The 17,725-nt window shown below is 54.9% G+C and overlaps 1 protein-coding gene across 1 annotated transcript in view; it reads left to right on the plus strand.

The window, feature by feature from the left end:
- Positions 1 to 17,725, plus strand: part of CSMD1 (CUB and Sushi multiple domains 1) — a 775,017-nt gene that overhangs the window by 614,783 nt on the left and 142,509 nt on the right. Inside the window, exons 21-23 of the mRNA XM_037063399.1 lie at positions 725 to 913; positions 4,578 to 4,747; positions 9,185 to 9,341. Coding sequence (XP_036919294.1) covers positions 725 to 913; positions 4,578 to 4,747; positions 9,185 to 9,341 — 516 coding nt within the window. The remainder of the gene's footprint in view (positions 1 to 724; positions 914 to 4,577; positions 4,748 to 9,184; positions 9,342 to 17,725) is intronic.

Genomic DNA, 17,725 nt, shown 5'->3' on the forward strand with positions numbered 1-17,725 from the left:
GAGGAGGAGGCTGAGCACCCTTGGAGCAAGAAGGTGTCTGCGCGGCACCCACAAGCGTCCCTTTGCAGGTTCTCAGTGGGGAGTAGATAGCACTAAGGCACCATCACCTTGTCCTGAGAGGCCCCTCTCGGCCACTCCCGGTGGTCAGCTTTGTCAGGAGGCCTGTGGAGACAGGGCCTATCGGGAGGCACCTTTGCGGCTGCTGCCCTCCAGAGGCCGATGCTTGCACTTCACCTTCGGGGTGAAAAAAGTGTGAACACACGACTGAGGACGAGTCTCGGCTTTACTTCATTGCAGACGCACAGTGACAAAGTGATTTCCAAACCTAAGTAGCCGGGGACAGGACGGTTCCCCAGTGGTGCCTTTGCTGTCGCTGAGATTTCGTGCTGTGTGTCCCAGTGACTGGGCACCACTCGGAGAGGAGGGCAGCAGCCAACTTACACATCAGAAGACTAAATAATTTCCTACAGTGGAAGTGACGGTTTTGAAGGGGTTGTTTCGTGTTACCGGGCGCCTGTGCGCACAGTCCCAACACCCACACGGACCGTTCCACAAGAGCGATCTCGGTGCGGAGAAAGACAACTCGCCTCGCTGTTCCAGCAGGGTTCACAGACAAGTTTCCATGTATTGAGTCCTTGTTAATAACAGCGTGTTTTTGTCCTGCCGAGTGATGTTGGGTGTTGCCCCGATTCCCACGCCTCTGCTCTCTCTCCCTCTGTCTCAGAATACGACCTGGAGCCCTGTGATGACCCTGGCGTCCCGGCCTTCAGCCGAAGGATCGGTTTTCACTTCGGAGTCGGAGACGCGCTGACATTCTCCTGCTTCCCGGGGTACCGCTTAGAAGGCGCCACCAAGCTCACGTGCCTGGGTGGGGGCCGCCGAGTGTGGAGCGCACCTCTGCCAAGGTGTGTGGGTAGGTGGCCGCACACTTTCATTTCATTCATCCAGGGGACGGGCGCGGCCTGGCCGGGACGCAGGGCCCTGTGTGGCTGGGAGGGGTGGGCTGGGGCTCTGGCCGGGGTGCTCCGCTGCCGGGGTGCAGCCTCTGGCCATGCTCCGCCCTCTGGAGGGCCGACTCCTTTCAGCTCTAAAACTTTGAGGCTCAAGGACAGTGAAACACAAGTGTCACACACATTTACAAAGGGAAAAAACAGATGAAACATCCCCCGGAAACCATGCTGCCACAAGACCATGCTTGACCCTTATGTTGATCAAAGCAGGGAGTCTCCTCCTGGCTGGTGTAGCTCAGTGGATTGTGTTGGCCTGGGAACCAAAGGGTCACGGGTTCAATTCCCAGTCAGGGCACCCGCTGGGATGTGGGCCAGCTCCCCTGTAGGGGGCGTGGGAGAGGCAACCACACATGGATGTTTCCTCTTCCTCCCTCCCTTCCCCTCTCTAAGAATAACTAAATACAATCTTATGAAAAAGAAGAAGCAGGGAATATCTCCTAGGACAACGGCGGTAACAACGTAAAATCTGTAGTTTTCTGTGTCTCTCAGTGCAATTCCGGGCCCCTCTGCCCCGGGGCGTGGTAGAAATCTGAACGCTGGATTAGCTTTGCCAGTGTGCTCCTGAGGGTTTCCGGGTTGCTTCTTCGTTTCATTTGCTTTCACTCGTAAATGAAAGCGAAGCATCACATTTACTTACCGGTCTCAACATAAAATCAGAAAATGACAGCCACCCATGTCCATTGGATTGGTGTCTATTCAAACACAAATACGTTCTGAAAACTGAGGGAAGATATGAAAGTTATGCCTTTAGGAAAAGAAACTAGTTGCACGGTAATTTGCATGAAAGATCGAGGAATATAAAGCAACATGAATATAAATAAAATAGTAATCATGCCTACTGTAGGGATATATAAAACAAAACACTGAACTAAAAATTGATTTTTAGAAAACTAACCTATCGGATTTGTACACTGTGCAAGCCATCTCGTGCTCGCAGAGGGAAATGCACACCCAGGAGGGTAGGGGCTTCCCAAACTGCGCTGGCGTCATGCAGTCCTGCCCCCCCCCCCCATTCCAGGGGGCCCGCATGGGCTTGCAGGGCCGGGCACAGCTGCACGCTGAGTAAACGAACCATGGTTAACTGTGTATCCAGAACTTGTATCTTGTCTCAGCGTGAGCGGTAGTAGCTTCGATACAAGTGCGCAGTGGGCTGTGGGAAGGAGCCCCTGACACCCGAGGCCAAAGCCGCAGTGTTGCCCGTCCACAGAGGACGGTCAGCCACAAGGGGCCAGTCAGTGTCCCGCACTTACTGTTTCTATCACCCCAGGCTCACCCTTCATTAGCACCACTCAGGACACATCTGCGTTTTAAAAGAGCCCTGGAGTCCAAATCCCAGTCAAAAGACAGGAGAAATTACGTCGCCAGGTTCCTTTTTTCCTTCCCGTGCATCCCAGTGCTGAAGTCTGCTTCCTAGCCCTACCTCTTTGTCCTGCGGCCGCGTGGCGCCAAACCAGCCGCACAGCCGCCGCCGCAGCCTCTGAGCACCTCGCAGGCGTCCCCCGCCCTGGAAATAATCCATCTGCCGCTAGGTTAGCATTCTTCACCTCTTCAACAGCGAGGCATTTTCTTTCGAACTTTAAAAGTCATGGCTAAGAGGACCTACATTTGATGTTTGCATAGTTTCCTTTGTTGATCCCTGTCAAATTCGATTTTGCATAAACCCCCCTAACATGGCTATCAGACTCCAGTGAGTTTCTCCTTCTTCCTCTTGGTGTCTGAGATTTGCAACACGTTGGACGCCCCTCTCACTTTTTTGCTTTGCTATTTGTTGTCTTTTCATTTATTTTAACTTTTAAGGCAAAACACCCTCTTTCTTCAGGAAAGAAAAGGAGTAAAAGAACACTCCACCAGGCCCCTGAATTGCGAGCATCTCCTGAGGAGGGTGCTTACCGAGGGTCGTGCTGGGTTTGAGGGGCAAAGCCACAGCTCTGTGGCTGTGGGTGCCCGGGCCTCCCCCCCACCCGCCCCCGATTCCATGGGAAGGAAGAGAGCTCTCACGCAGGGACCGCCAAGCCCCAGCCTGAGGATGGGCGCCTGGCGTCAGGCAGGGGGCTCACCACTTACCACTTTCTCTGTGACCCAGCCTGAGGATGGGCGCCTGGCGTCAGGCAGGGGGCTCACCACTTACCACTTTCTCTGTGAAAATGTTTCCTAAAAAAAGTATTATGATAACGTCACAAATGCGTAAATAGAGTAGTAACTGTAGCCGCCATGTTTAAACTTTTGTTATAAAACCCCTTACCTTCATCAGGTCCCCAATTTCTGTGGGTTCTTCCCCACCTCTTCTCCCCTAGTCCCCACCAAAGCCTGCCACCACGGCCTCACAGGAGGAGAGAGAGGGACAGGTGACCCGGACGCTCCCGTGGTGTCCCCCTGACTCTGCTCCCAGCCCTCCCCCGTGGGGACACGACAAGGTCCGAGTGCACAGGCCCCGAGAGCTGCTCCTGACTCTTGAGCCAGTTTCCTCTGGCGGGGGCTTGGGGGACACAGCAGGGGTGGGGAGGCTAGTCCCACCCACTGTCATAGAAAGGCGGGACATCAGCGAGAATGGAAATGACAGAAGCCGGCATTCAGAGGCTGGTGACTCCCCTAACATGGTCTCGGAGTTCCTCGGTAGTCCCATTGGATAGCTGCGCCACGGCACCGACTGTCGTTGTCTCGTGGGATCACGTGTCTGCAAACTTGAGCTCTCGTTGACTTTTTGAAAGTCACTGTTGCTGGCGTGTGATGTGGCCAATAAAGTCTTCGATGGGACACCCCACGGCGCTCTTTTATCTCACACACAGACGTGCACACGCATCGTAGACACACGCGTACCCACGCACATCCACATACCCACATTCAGCAGCTTTTACTACCGCACTGTCCTTTGGGCTCATAGAAGTTTAGAACTGACGGGGTTCTGACCTGACCTGGCCGGTCACATTCCCAGGGGAGGGACAGCTGCTGGAAGGCTGAGGGACCTTCACCCAGTTGTCACAGAACGGAGCACAGTGTTCATTTCTGCCTGGACTAAAGGTGGTTTTATGCAAATCCAGACACAAGCGAAGTACCCTTAGGGGATGGCAGAGGGCGCTCTCAGCCCTGGGGGCATCACTTTGAGCTCCTCTGTCCTCGGAATTCCCGTTACACGCGTACATCAAGGTGATGCCTACCGCTAAAAACACGGGGGAGGAGCCCAGATGTGACAGCAAAGCTGGGACATGGAATTGGGGGCCGTTTCATGAGGCAGGAATGAGACCAGGAGACGTGAGGCCCAGGGAGGCGGCAGGGGCTCAGGGTCCACAGATCGTTCTAGAAGCGGTGGGGGGATGGGATGGCGCCCTGCTCCCATGGAGTTGGGATGTCCTATTAAAGGAGATGAGGAAACCTCGCCAACAGGATGGATGGGGGTGTCTTCCCTGCCCTCCCCCCAACCTACAGTCAGTAAGAGGCTAACCCGAGAGAACCGTGTAGGAATAAGGCGCCTCGAGAGCAGAGTTTTCTGTCACGACTTTAGAATATTTTTTAGGAAAGCCAGCACCCCCGCTCTGAACCCTCTTCCCTTTGCAATGTCCTTTCTTGCAGCTGAGTGCGGGGCGAGTGTCCGAGGAAACGAAGGGACGCTGCTGTCGCCGAACTTCCCGGCCAACTACGACGACCACCACGAGTGCATCTACAGCGTGGAGACGGAGGCCGGGAAGGGGGTCCGCCTGCGGGCGCGCAGCTTCCAGCTCTCGGAGGGCGACACTCTGAAGGTACGAGGGCTTTCTGTAACTCGCGGCGGCGTCTGCCCAGCTGCACGCACAGGCCCGCGTAGATGCACACGTGTGTCCGCGTGTTTTTATATGAGCACATCCTTCCAGCTTCACCTAGCCAGGAAGGGGCAGTGGGGTGTCACTCAGACTTTAAAATACCGTGTATTTTGCCCTGTGTAATGCGTGCTTTTGCCCAAATTTCGGATGAAAAAATAGGATGTGCGTTTTACCTGGGTAGTTACCGGCACATAAAATTTCTTGTGCCTTATACTCTGTCCTGGTATTTTATAATTCTTCGTTCCATACCATTTCTCGTACCATAATTCATTCAAAAGTAAATTCTAAAATTTCTTTACAATACGCAAAACAAGTATCTAAATATAAATAAATAATTGGATTAAAAACTAAAACGAAACACTTTTTTTTCTTTCCCGAAAGTTTGGGCCAAAAACGTGTGTGTGCGTCACACGCAGCAAAACACGGTATCTCAGTTCGTGTTCCTGGATCTAACCTTGTTAGTGGGTCACCACAGGGGAAACTGCTGGACACTGTTTAAGACTCGGCTTCTGCTGTGTCAAAACACACCAGGACGCCCACCCTTCGGAGTGTCCCGAGAGCGAGGTGACGTAACCAGGTGCGCGCTTCCAGCCCGCGCCCTGCACACACGGAGACGGGGCGGTGTCGGGCCCCCGGGCGCGGCCCTCCCACCGCTGCCCCCACCTTTCTGCAGTCTCCGCGTACAGAGCTACAGTGACTTGGATGAAATGGTGGAAACGAGCTCACCCACTGTCACCGGGCCTCAAAGCGGGGCTCACGTGGAGTGGCCCCACGGGACACGGTCTCCATGAACTGCAGGACGGGGGATGTGTTGGTGGGGGGGGTACAACAGCCCCAGGAGCCAGCGATGCAAGGTCAGCAGCTCCTGAAACACCTACCAGGTTCCACACCCACCAGGTTCCACACCCACCAGGTTCCACACCCACCAGGTTCCACACCCAGCATACCTCCCAATCCCTACATGGGCACCAGCAGGGCAAACCGGGGCCAGCAGTCCCCAGGGCTGGACTGGGTCTCTAAACCCCCACCTCCATGGGGAGATGCCCTGCAACCTGTACGGCTTCTGATGGCGCCCCCACCTCTGCTGAGACGATAGCAGGGAACTGAGGACCCCCCAGGATCCAGGGAACAAGCGTTTGCAAACCAAGTCTGGGGGGGAGGAGGACAGAGGCTTTGGGCAATGGAGTCAGAGTCTGGATGTCACCCAGTCCAATGATGCCCGGTGCCCTGAGACATAGCACATGGCAGGTGTGTGGCCGGAGGGGGCCACGCTCTCTTCTCATTCCCTCTATAAACATCGGGGGTCCGTTCATACATCACATGGACGCTCCGAGGCCACGTCTCAGGCTCTGCAGGCCCCGCTCTCTACAAGCCGCGAGCACTAAGGGAACATGCAAAAATCCAGCTCAAAGGGGACCGTGAGCATCCTCCCATTGGTCACCCAGGTGCAGGGGACTAAGCAGTGTCCCCGCAGTTTCCCTTGGCCTCACCAGCAGTGTGCACAGGCGTCCCAAGACCTCCCGGGCGAAAGCGCCGTCCTCCTGCACGTTTGCCCACGTTTCCGTGTCGCTGCTCAGAGGGCGGCTGGCCCTGGACTCTTGCCTTTTGTAGGCGTTCGGGAACCTGCTGCCTGACCGCAGCTCAGAGGACCGTCGTTAAGACGCTGGTTTTGGACAGGAAGCTGGCATATTCTGGTATCTAAAAAACACATGTGCAGTGTGTCGTAAGGAACAGCTTTCTGAGTTCTTCGATAACCTGGAGTTCAGAAGTCAGCCTTCCGGGCCAACTTGCAAGTAACAGTGACCTGCACTCAGGTGCAGGTGAGTGAGCGGGGACCCTGTACAAAACGCACACTGATAAATGTCGCCTTGGTGGAGGAGGCAAGTCCTGTTCACCTGTGACTTTGCAGCTCACGCTTGCTGACTGGAGCGAAAAGCCAGCACATCTCGCTTCCACATTTACTTGCGGAGACACGGCCCTTTGCTGCAGGTGCCTGGGTGATTCTCTGGCGAGTGTTTCATTGAGTTTGCTCATTACTGTCTCAGTGACAAAAACATTTCCAGAGGCTCTATGTTCACCCTGGGCCATCGGTGCCCTTCTCTGTCCTCCACGGGGTCCCCAGCACTGAAGAGCAAGTCCACAGGTGAGCATAGCCCTGCACGCACAGGGGATGTGCCCTCACTCCACACGGGGAAGTCGTGGGGGACAGCTCTGACGAAAATGTCCTAGAAGAGACCTACGGTGGGAAGAGAGGTTCATCGTAGACACGGGAGCCTTGGGCGCTGCTCCTGGGAGTGGGGGCCAGTCCCCAGGCCTTCCAGCCCCGCCCCTCAGGGGTACTGGGGGACGCTCTCCAACCTGTGAGCAGCCGGCATGCCCACTGGAGTGCATGTCAGGGCACGCAGGTGAGCCCCGAGGCTGGGCAGCGCACACAGAGGCGCAGGCTGGCATTAAGGTGGGACTCGGGCCCTTCTCAGGGCTCAGCAGAGGCCCCGGCTGCAGCTGCTGGTGGACGGAAATGCCAGGGTGCTGCTGGGCTGAGCTCCTCCCCGATTCAACCGCAGTTCAACACCTTGTCCCCGACTTCTGATAGCGTCTGGCTGCCATCTGGGATCAACACCGAGGTTGCATCCAGGTTTCAGCTCGGGGCTGACGTAGAAACGGCCCCTGTGGTGGGCCCCTCCTTCACTGGGGGGCTCCGCGGTTCAGCACAGGGGACCCACAGGACAGAAGTACCATCGGGGCAGGGAGCCCATTGCAGCTTCCTTCCCAGCCTGAGAGCCATGAGCCTGATGCCGTCCTTGGTCGGGCTGGTCTCTGAAGTGCTCAGTCGGGCCAAGGCCAGTGGGACCGACCTTGACTGCTCTTCAGAGCTGAGGAGTGAACTCGGGGCCTGTGTAGCTGCTCGGCGGCCCCTCGCAGGATTACCGACAATGGTGGCCCGTGGCCTGACCGGCCCTGTCTGCAGTGCCCTGGACATTTCTCTCTGAGCCAGGTCCCTCCGGACTTGAACTCTTACGGGACGTGGCATCAGACACCCGCTGTGCTGGCTGACTCTCAGTGGGAAATCGCAGGCATCTGCCCCACCACGCTGACACAGCTGCTCGGCCGAAATGAAACAACACAGTGACCCGTGAAATTAATTTTCCTGAGTCTGCTTCCTCTGCAAGGGCGTGCGTGTCCGTGGGGCAGCCCGTGTGGGTTCTGGGCTCAGAAAGCCAGCGCGTGGGAGGGAGGCCGAGCCCGTGTAGCAGGAGGGCAGCAGATCCCACGGGGGGCGGCTGCGGCCTGAGAACTTTTATTTAGTGAAGACCTTTCTGACAAGAAAGACTGGATATTCTTTTTAACAGCATGTAGCGTTTTCACCCTTGCTTCCGAAAAGTCCTTATCTGAGCCACAGGCCCCTTGCTGTGAACCACTGAGGTGATTCAAAGTGGCGAGTGGACCACCCACTCCCCCCAGGACTCACTCTGGGGTTTGTGGGGCGGGTGGAGGTTGCTGTGACCCCGGGCCCTGCGGGGGGCGGGGAGCGGGGACTGGTGCTTCTTCCAGCTTCTGCAGGGAAAGAGGGAGGTGTGCCCTGGGCCACCCCTCGGTGGACACCCCTCAGTGTCCACCCTATAACAATGTGACACAGCCCCGCCCAACGAGTGTGACAGGCACCCTGCCCCTCCCAGGCTGGATGAACTCGGAGAAGCTTGAGATCCTGTCCCGAAGCCTCCCCTCTGGTCCCCTCACGCCTGCTGCTGACTGGGCCCTGGCGGCCTTGCTGTGGAACCCGCGGGGCGCCCACCCGGCTTCCCACCCGGCTGGGGGCGGGGAGTCGAGTACACAGTGCTCTAGAGCAGGACGGCTCGCCTCTGGTGTCAGGGGGATGCTGTTTTTATCACCACTCACCCAGGACTGCGGTCACTCCAGGTTCCGTGGCTGCACAGTGTGACGAGGTCCCGGCACGGGGTCTTCCTGAGAGACGTTGGGGAGGAGGGGCGTCCTGCACAAGCAGGCAGCTCGGAGACAACCTCGGTGACCGAATGTCGTACGTCCTTCCAGCCTTTACAGGTGGTGACAGCGGTGTACGGGGGTGGGGAAGAGTAAGTAGTGGAACCTGGACATGCGACAAAATACATATTTAATTTTAAATAAACACAGCAAAGGTCCTCCAAGCAGTGAATGTGAAGTGATCTGTGCACAAATGATTTTTTTGTCTTCCACATTAGCAGTAAAGAGGGAACAGAAAGAAAAGGGCTGGTGAGCAGGTCGCCCAGGCAGAGCTCTGTGAGGGCCGCCTTCCAAAGTGCCGTCCGAAGCCACTCCTGGCTGGGACTGCTACACTCAAGCCCCCATAGAGCAGGAGGGTCTCATGCTGTGACTTCTCGTTAGGTCTATGACGGGAAGGACAGCGCGTCACGGCTGCTGGGGACCTTCACGAAGAGTGAGCTCGTGGGGCTGACACTGAACAGCACCTCCAACCACCTGCGGCTGGAGTTCACCTCCAACGGGTCGGACACCGCCCAGGGCTTCCAGCTCGCCTACACCAGTGAGTAGCCCGTGCCGCGGCGTTTTCCCACCTGGCCTCAGGTTGCAGCCGTTACCTAGCTGACGCCGTTTCTGTTCCCTGCCGACTTTTCCCGGGCACCCGCACTGGGTGCCAGGCGGCCCTTTAACTCTGCACACTGTTGGCCAGGCAGTGCGTTTAGAAACCTGACTGGAGGCAGCAGTTTGAAATGTGTCTGTTGAGAAGTCCATTGTTTTTAGAATCCAGGGTCAGAAAAGGAGGTACCTGACGACGTTCAGGGCCTCTGGGCTGGACAGCATCGATTGCGACACAGGCGCGTTGACGAAAGTCCTGTGCGGGTGCAGGAGACGGGAGCTGTGCATGTGATGTGTTGGTAGAGATCGTCTCTGCCCGCCTGCTGCGCATCAACACGTTGCTGTCATGTTTATTACATATATTCTACTCTATATTAGAACATATGTGATTGTACACGTGTACACAATATAATTGCATATCCACATAAAATTATAAGGGGGGACCCAGAAAAACCAGAGTTATCTCCTAGAGGGCAGGCCCCTTGTAGAACAGACTTCCCAGCTGGGTGAGTGTTCTAGGAACCCATCTGCATCGGTGCACCAGCTGGTGTTGTTGTGAGAGGCTGCGTTCGGCTTCAGTGAATTTTATTTGAAGACTCTCTCAACGTGTTTGCCCACTTCCTGATGGGTGATCTGTGAGCGATCCCACTGAGTGTTCGTCAGTTTCTGACCAAAAATAGCACGGCCCACCCCCATGCTCTGCCCTCCTATTCCCCTGACCTTGTCCCAAGTGACATTTCTTGTTTCCATGGATGAAAGAAGGGAAATGTTTTGCCAGTGCGGAAGAGGTGGGACGAGCAACAGCAGAAGGACCGGGAGGCATCAACATTGATGAGTTCAGTTGCATCAGATGGAGAGTAGCTTTGCAGGTGACTGAAGTTTAAACGTGTGAGAATCAACACATGATTTTTGTGAATAAATTCCGGGTTTGGGGGGTCCCTTTCCACACACACATGACCCCACACACGCATGAAACAGCCTCATGCAGTGGGCCCCTTCTCCCCACCATGGATTTTCTAACGAGAGAAAGACACACAGACAGAGTGCGTGTCCGTCTGTGACCACACAACTTCGGGGCCCAGGCAGCAGGCCAGGCAGCCAGGCAGGGCCCGACGCGGTCCCCTTCCGCTCCCTGTTAGTCCACACCAATGTGGGACGTGCCTTTTTAAGTGGAACGTGAAGAAAACAAAAGATGGCAAAAATAATGGAGGAGAAGCCTTTCAAAAGGAAAGTTCGCCGAGTGGGAGCTGTCGTGTTCAGTCTGTTTACTTCCCAACAAATAAAGTCAAAGGATGTAGCTAGTTGGTGTGAATGACCAATTAAAATTACGTAATCGGTGAACTAAAATGGTTAAAATATGCAAGTCAGTCACATGCTTCATGAATCTGATGTTTAAAACTCTTTAAGACACCAAATATCATGGTACAGGAAATTAAATGTTTTGCCGTTTTGAGCACTAATACATGTCAGCGATCATGAAGATTAATTTCTTTATTTGACAGAGAAGCAAACAAAGGCCCGGAAAAGATCATGATTATCCAAGAGGCAGGGCTAATCCAAGTACCGAAAAGGAAAATTAAGTTTCTCAAATCCCACTTCGCAGGGTAATGCCAGTCGAAGAGTTGTTTGACTTTGGGCAAAAACATAATGAAAGCAGCTGGCATCCTGAGAAAACCTGGGCCTCACTTTGATGAGAATAACTGTTTGAAGGGCTCAGGAGATGGAAGGCACATTAATTATAGTGTATGTAAAGTAAAACAGCAATCGGCGTTACAAAATCCCCTCTGTACTGTTTATTAACAGGCATTGCACTTTATTGAATTCTACACTCAGAGAAGTCTCTGAGTGTCCTTAGGAAAACCGGTGGCTTTGAAGCAGATAAAATGCACACTGGCACAGCGCAGTCTGTCTCTTCGTCTACTCTTGGCTCGCCCTCAATATGCTTATTGTGCATTTGTTTGCTCTGCTCCCTGAAATCGTCACCCCCACATCCCTGGTCTCACCCTTGCCCTAGACCCTTAGGGGGTCCAATGCTTGAGGAGGAAACGGCCAGAACTCTAGGCGACGACTGAGTTTATTGTCACCGAAGGGAAGTTCCATGCACACCCGGACTGTTCTTCTGACTCTCTTGCAGCCCTGGCTTTGCCGACAAACCCCGCCTCTCACCGAAGGTTTGTCGGCACCTCCCTTAGCCTGGCACCTCCCTCTGCCCTGCGGGCACTTCTGTGACCGAGTCCTCAGGATGGCACTGAGGCTGGGCGTCTGCACTCAGCCCCACCTCGCCCAGCAAACGTGTCACGTGAGCTTCTGTTTTATGTCCCGTCACCCTGCCAACCCTAGTTGCTGCTTCCTGCCTTCCCACCAACTCTTTCCCACGGGGGTCAGTGTGTCATCGGTGAGCACTGGTTCCTGTATCGCCATGGCCAGGGCCAAAGCTGTCCAGAACCAAATCCCCGCCCCCTGCAATTTCAGGTCACGGGATTGGTTGATTCAGCAGCTGCTAAGCTGTTTCCAGAATTCTGCCCCCCACCCCCATTGCTCTCCAGTGATCCGTTCAGAAGGCCCAGTGAGCACTCCAGCCCCCATTCCTGGGTGGGACTCGGGGGCTGTTGGCCTCCTGTGGCCTCACTCACCTGCCCTCGTCCAGTGGAGTTGCCCCCAAGGCTGTCCTCAGCCACTGTCAGCACCCAAGTCTCAGTGACATCCCCAGCCCAGCATCAGGACCATAGCTGCCCCTCCTGTTTCTCTGAGAAGCGTTGGGAACCTGGCACCTGGGCATCCATGTCTGGGCACGTCCATAATTTAAGGACTTTTTTTAGCATTGCGGCACAAACTGTCTAAAAATCAAGAGAAAGAACTACTGGTGATAGTTTGATCATTGGAATTTAGCTCCTGGTGTAATCGGTTTGACGAGAGTAGTTCTCTGTTCTGCCCACATTCCCACTTTGCCTTGCCTAAAAAAATAAAATGAAGCAAAACACGGGGGAGGGGGCGTGCCGGGAGCAGCCTCGCTGTGGGATTTGTCTGGAGAGGGTGCACTGCCAGCCGGGAGGAGACATTCGTTAGGCGGAATCGGTGCTGTTGATGGCTCCGCAGACGTCACTGACTTCACTCGGGGTTCTCGGGTTCAAGTGCGGAGTGACTAAGTGTCAGGAATCCCAAGCGCCCGCCATGGGCTCCCGTATCTAGAGGAAATGCCCATCCGTCAAAGAGGGTGTGGGAATGGTGGTTGGAGAAAATTATTCAAAGCTTAAGGCTGTGCAAAGGCACTTTCAGCTGTTGTCCAAAGGCTTTGCCATCGCCTCTCGCTAGTCAATTGCATTCCTGAAGGAAACCTTCATATGTAAATGTTTCGGATCCATAATTAGTCTACACACCAGAGGGGATTACAAAATGTCAACAGGAAGTAAGTCTATGGTTTAGTGATCACCCTCGGGCTTTTGAAATGGTTACAAATAACATTCATGTATTCTTTAGAATTTCCAACACCCTCTCACATTCCTTCTGATCGCACCCCTGGGCAGTTCTGGGTCTTGGCCCCCAGCGCTCTCCCTCTTGTCCATGAGGTAGAAGCCGAGGGCCCGCCTCTTTAGGCGGTTCTCCGGAATTTTCGGATCCACAAGTGGCCCAGCCAGGACCCAAGTCAGGTCCTCTAGCTGAAGCCCAGTGCTGTCGATGAGGGTATTTTCCCCTGCGTCTGGCGAACCCTCCTGGGTGAGCGCCCTGTGTCCTGACGGGTGTTGGTGCGCCTGACACCAGAGACCAGGGAGGACAGCCAGGCATCTTGGGACAAGCTGCAGGGCAGAGGACAGCAGGCATTCATGAAGCAACGTGGGTTTCTGAATAGCAGGGCAGGGCAACCCACTACTGACAGAAAAAGTTTGCGTCCCCGGCAGACAGCGCTTTTTGTTACGGATTAGTCTGTTGTCCTATGGCTCCGAGACCGTGCCGACTGGACACGTCACCCGTGGCACTCAGTGGTCAGGGACAGGCGTGTGCCCACACTGATTCCCCCGTGCACTTTGCACAGACGTCAGAGCTGTAATGCAGACAGTGCAGGGTGCGTCCTTGTTATCCCGCCACCTTCCGTGGGGCCCGGGGGTTGCGCAGAGCTGGCCAGGGTGGCTGGAACCCGGCCCCACCTTCCAGAACACGGGCAGTTTCGTTCACCTCCCCCCGTGGCCCTAGACCTCTGCAAACAGCAGGGGCGATCCCACTGGTAGTGGAGGATGGTGCTTCCTTAAATGGTCCAGCAAATATTCTTACCACAAAAGACTGAAAATAAATCATGTATCAAAGTCAGAATTTCTTTTAGAATATGTTGACTTTTTATGGAATTCCACAAGCACCTTCCCAGAGGGTGGGCGCAGGCTCCGTGGGGGGAGGTGGGGGTGCCCGGGCGCAGCACCCTCAGTTACTGAGACAGACAACCCGAGTGCCCAGGTCAGCCCAAATGCCTGCTGCCCCGGCGTGTCGCCCGGGAACAGGAGTTTAGAGAAGTGTCTCAGGTCTGTCTCGACGGATCTGTTTTCCGATGAATCAGTGAGTGTGCGTGAGTGTGCAGCACTGCGTGGACACAGACACAAGCCCCTTCTCGTGAGTAACCGGCTTAGGCAGGTCCCTGGGGCCCTGGTGGCACATTGCCCAGCGGAAATGTGACCCACGGGGGAGGGTCTGCAGGGGATGGTTTGGGGGTCCACTCACCATGCCGGTCCAGTTACCTGCTCACCACGCTGGTTCGGTTAACCTAGTTCACCTGTTGTTGAGTTTGGACTTTAATATAGCGTTATATTTTATCTTTAACAAATCAGCTTTATATGAATGTGCTCCTCAGATAAATAGAGTTCCTTAATGATAATATGTGATTCTTGTAACATAAGATTTAAATATATATCTCACATATTACATATAGATTACATTTCACGCATGAGATGTGTGAATTATAATCTATATGTAATATGGGAGATACACACACACACACATGATGGTGGCAACAGGGTTTTCCAGAGGAATTCGAGACGGCTGAACGCTGGAATGATCTAGAAGCCCCGAGAAGGTTCTTTCCTCACTGCTGGGGGCCTCTGCCTCGTTGCTTAATTAGGCCAGCGGCCCCGTGAGTGGGTCAGCTCTATTTCATCACCATGTGGGCTCGGAGCCATGGCCCCCAGGCAATGTCTTCGTCATGAGTGGGCATCAGCGTGGCGGTCCCGGGGGGCCGAGTGACCCGTGGATGCTGACTCCCCTTTGTTTAAAACGAGGAAGTTGGCATATTGTGTCTGCCTTCCCTCCACGAGCCCGGGGATGGGATGCTCTGTCCTGGGTGCAAAGCCCCCCAGGGAGAGACCGCCTTCGGGCGTCCCCTGGGGCGTCCAACCCCGCTGCTGCGGCCTCACTTCCTGGTTGCGTACATTTACACGGGGGGGCCTGCAGTGTCGGGCAGCTCGGCACTGGGGAAGGGCCAGGAGCTCGAGGTAGAGGGCCTGCGGGGACCGACAAGGAAGGACAGATGGTACCGGCCACTTCCAAGGTCCAGGAAGAGGCTGGAGGTGGCCGCCGGCTCTGCGGGACCCTAGTCTGCATGGCCTGTGTGCGGATTGTCTGAAAAAGGGAGGAAGAAAAGCCAGCACCTTCGGAGCTCATCTTGCCCCAGAAAACTCTGATGAGGGCGGACCCGCGGCCTGTGGTCTGGGGAGCAGCCCCTGTGAGTCCGTGTCCTCGCCCAGAGCGGAGGTGAACTGGGGAACCGGGAGACAGGGCCATTCACAGGTCTTTTCCCTGCTTCCCTGTGGGCACATCCCTCGTGGCTGGTTTGAGTCCATTCTTCGCCTTCAGGAAAGCGCCCCCCTCCCCACCCAGCTCCGTCTGTTAAGAACCCCAGCAAGACACCTCATGTCTCTCTGGGGAAGAGCGGGCAGGTGGCCGACAGAGTGGCCCAGCCCCCGCAGCCTCTCTGGGTGTCCCTCCCTCCTCCATCCACGGTCAGGAAGGGGCAGAGGCGGGGCGTGCAACGTGATTGACAGCCGAGTCTGAACCAGGTACAGCATCGATTTCCAACCTTCTTTCTCTGACGGCACGCACACACTAAGCACCACAATTCTTTATAGCACACCAAAAAAACACATATATTTTGCTTGTCTGACAAAAAGTAGGATAATTTTGATTCATTCACACCAGACAGCTATTGTTGTCATTGTTGTGTTTTATCTGACAGTTGAAGGGAGAGGTCAGTGTCCCTGATTAAATAATCATAATAATTAAATAATAATAAATAATAATTAAATAATCAGGGACGGCATGTTTTAAAAATCCCGTGGCACATCCGTTGAAAATCCCTGAACCACAGCGTGTTTCGTGGAAGAGAAAACTAGAGCCCAGAGTGTCTGGGTCGGGCATCCCGATTTCGTCAGCAGGCCGACAGGAGGGAAATGACACAGGCATCATCGTACCGGGGATGCGAGACAGCAGCTCAGGGAGTGGATGCAGCCTCGAGGCCAATGATGACACACTACGCTTGTCACCTCGGAGCGTCGGAGCAAGGGGGGACACTGCAGCACCCAGGGCTCAGACCAGTGAGCAACCAGTGACGGCAAACCCACCCGGGGGTGGCGGGTAGAAGGAGCCCTTGAATCCTGGCCTGATGAGGGTGGCTGATTCTGTACAGGACGGGGCGGGCGGCGGGGGGGGGGGGTCTGCACAGGCTGATGTGGTTGCAATTTGCCTTGGGTGCCCCCGCATCTGTCAGGGGTCTGTGTCTTTGTTTCCCGGGCTTTAGGGGGAGGTGATTGACAAATGACATTGCAACATTGTGTAAGTTTAAGGGGTACAACGTGCTGGAGATATATACACACACACACACACATATATGTATATATATAAAGGATTCCCACGTGAATTTAGCCACCTCCATCACTGTACCTAGTTACCTATTCTGGGTGGGGGAGGCAGGGGCGAGGAGATCAGCCTACTTCTAATGAAGACCTTCTGGGACAATGATTGAGGTTTAAGTGGACGATGATATGTCCATTTCCTCGCTGATTCCTTTTTGTAAACAACCGAATTTGGAAAATTCTGTGCAAAGGAAGCCGCAGATCCTAAGCGGAAGTTCCAGAACCTGACCTGGCCAATCACGAATAATGAGGTTCACGGGCAGACTTGGTTGTGACGTGCGTGGGCCATGTTATGCAGACGATGGCGTTTGTCACACTCTCAGTCTTGACAGTGCATTCTAAAAAAACGGTGTCAGAGTAACGTTTCCTTCAGTGGCTACTTTTATGATTATTCACAACTGGGCTGCAGCCCTGGGAGAAGGGAAATGGGGCCAGGAAGACGAGCAGCCCTGAGTCCGCTCCACAGGCTTTTATTTCGTTTCCACAAAAACTAATACCGTGGCAAAAGCATCTTGCGGGTTCGGCGTCTCCTGTGTGACTTGAGAGTGTTGATGTGCAGGTTTGTAAGCAAAGGTCTACGGAGCAGGACTTCAGTCTTAGATAGCCATCGACCCCTCAGCAGACGACATTTCTGAAAAATACGGGAGCGGTGTTAATTGCTTTTGCACAGTTAACTAAGAGGCGGTGCTATGACAATGTTTCAGTAGGCGGTAACAGGCGGACCGGAGGAGCCTGGGCTCAGTTCCAGACCCGCAACAAAGTATCTCCAGGAAGCGAGCCACGATTTGGGGATTCGGGGCTTCCCGGTGTGTACAAAGGTCACGTTTACACGATCCTGTCACCTGTTCTGTGGGCAATGGCTTAGGTCCAAAAGGCGATGGGCAAGCTTTAATTTAAAAAAAATAAACACGTTGTTGCTGAAAATTGTTGACCCGCATCTGAACCTTCCCTCTGACGGAGGCTCTTGCCTTCAGCCGCACGGGGTCTGGGAAGCCCAGGAGCCTGAGGGGAGCCTGTATGTTGTGTTTTTTCTGTTGCTAGGCAACACATGCCCGTAGGCAGAAGAGACTCTCCTTTGGTCCCCACCCTTTCCGGGGGTCGGGAGGGGCAGGGCTGGGCCGGGTCCAGCAGGTCCCAGTGAAGGTCGGCTGGGCCCGGACACGCCTGCAGCTCATGGTCCCCGAAGGCTCACCTGTCCTTCGGGCTGCACCTCCCGGGGTCCCCTCTGCTCCCTGGGACCCCCCCACCCCTCCGAAGAGCTTTGTTTGGACGGAGTCATCCTGTCTTGGGCGCATCTCCATTCTGACCCCTAGAGGTTGACGATTTGGAACCTGCAGCTGCAGCTTGGGCTCACCTGTGCCGGGGCTGCGGGATTGAAGCAGGTCACACGGAGGAGGGGACAGGCCCCTGTGGTGTCAGCCCCAGGAGGGGGTCACAGGGTCAC

This window comes from Sturnira hondurensis, unplaced genomic scaffold (assembly GCF_014824575.4).
Source record: "Sturnira hondurensis isolate 20B ecotype Veracruz unplaced genomic scaffold, ASM1482457v3 Scaffold0014436, whole genome shotgun sequence".
Taxonomy (NCBI): Eukaryota; Metazoa; Chordata; class Mammalia; order Chiroptera; family Phyllostomidae; genus Sturnira; species Sturnira hondurensis.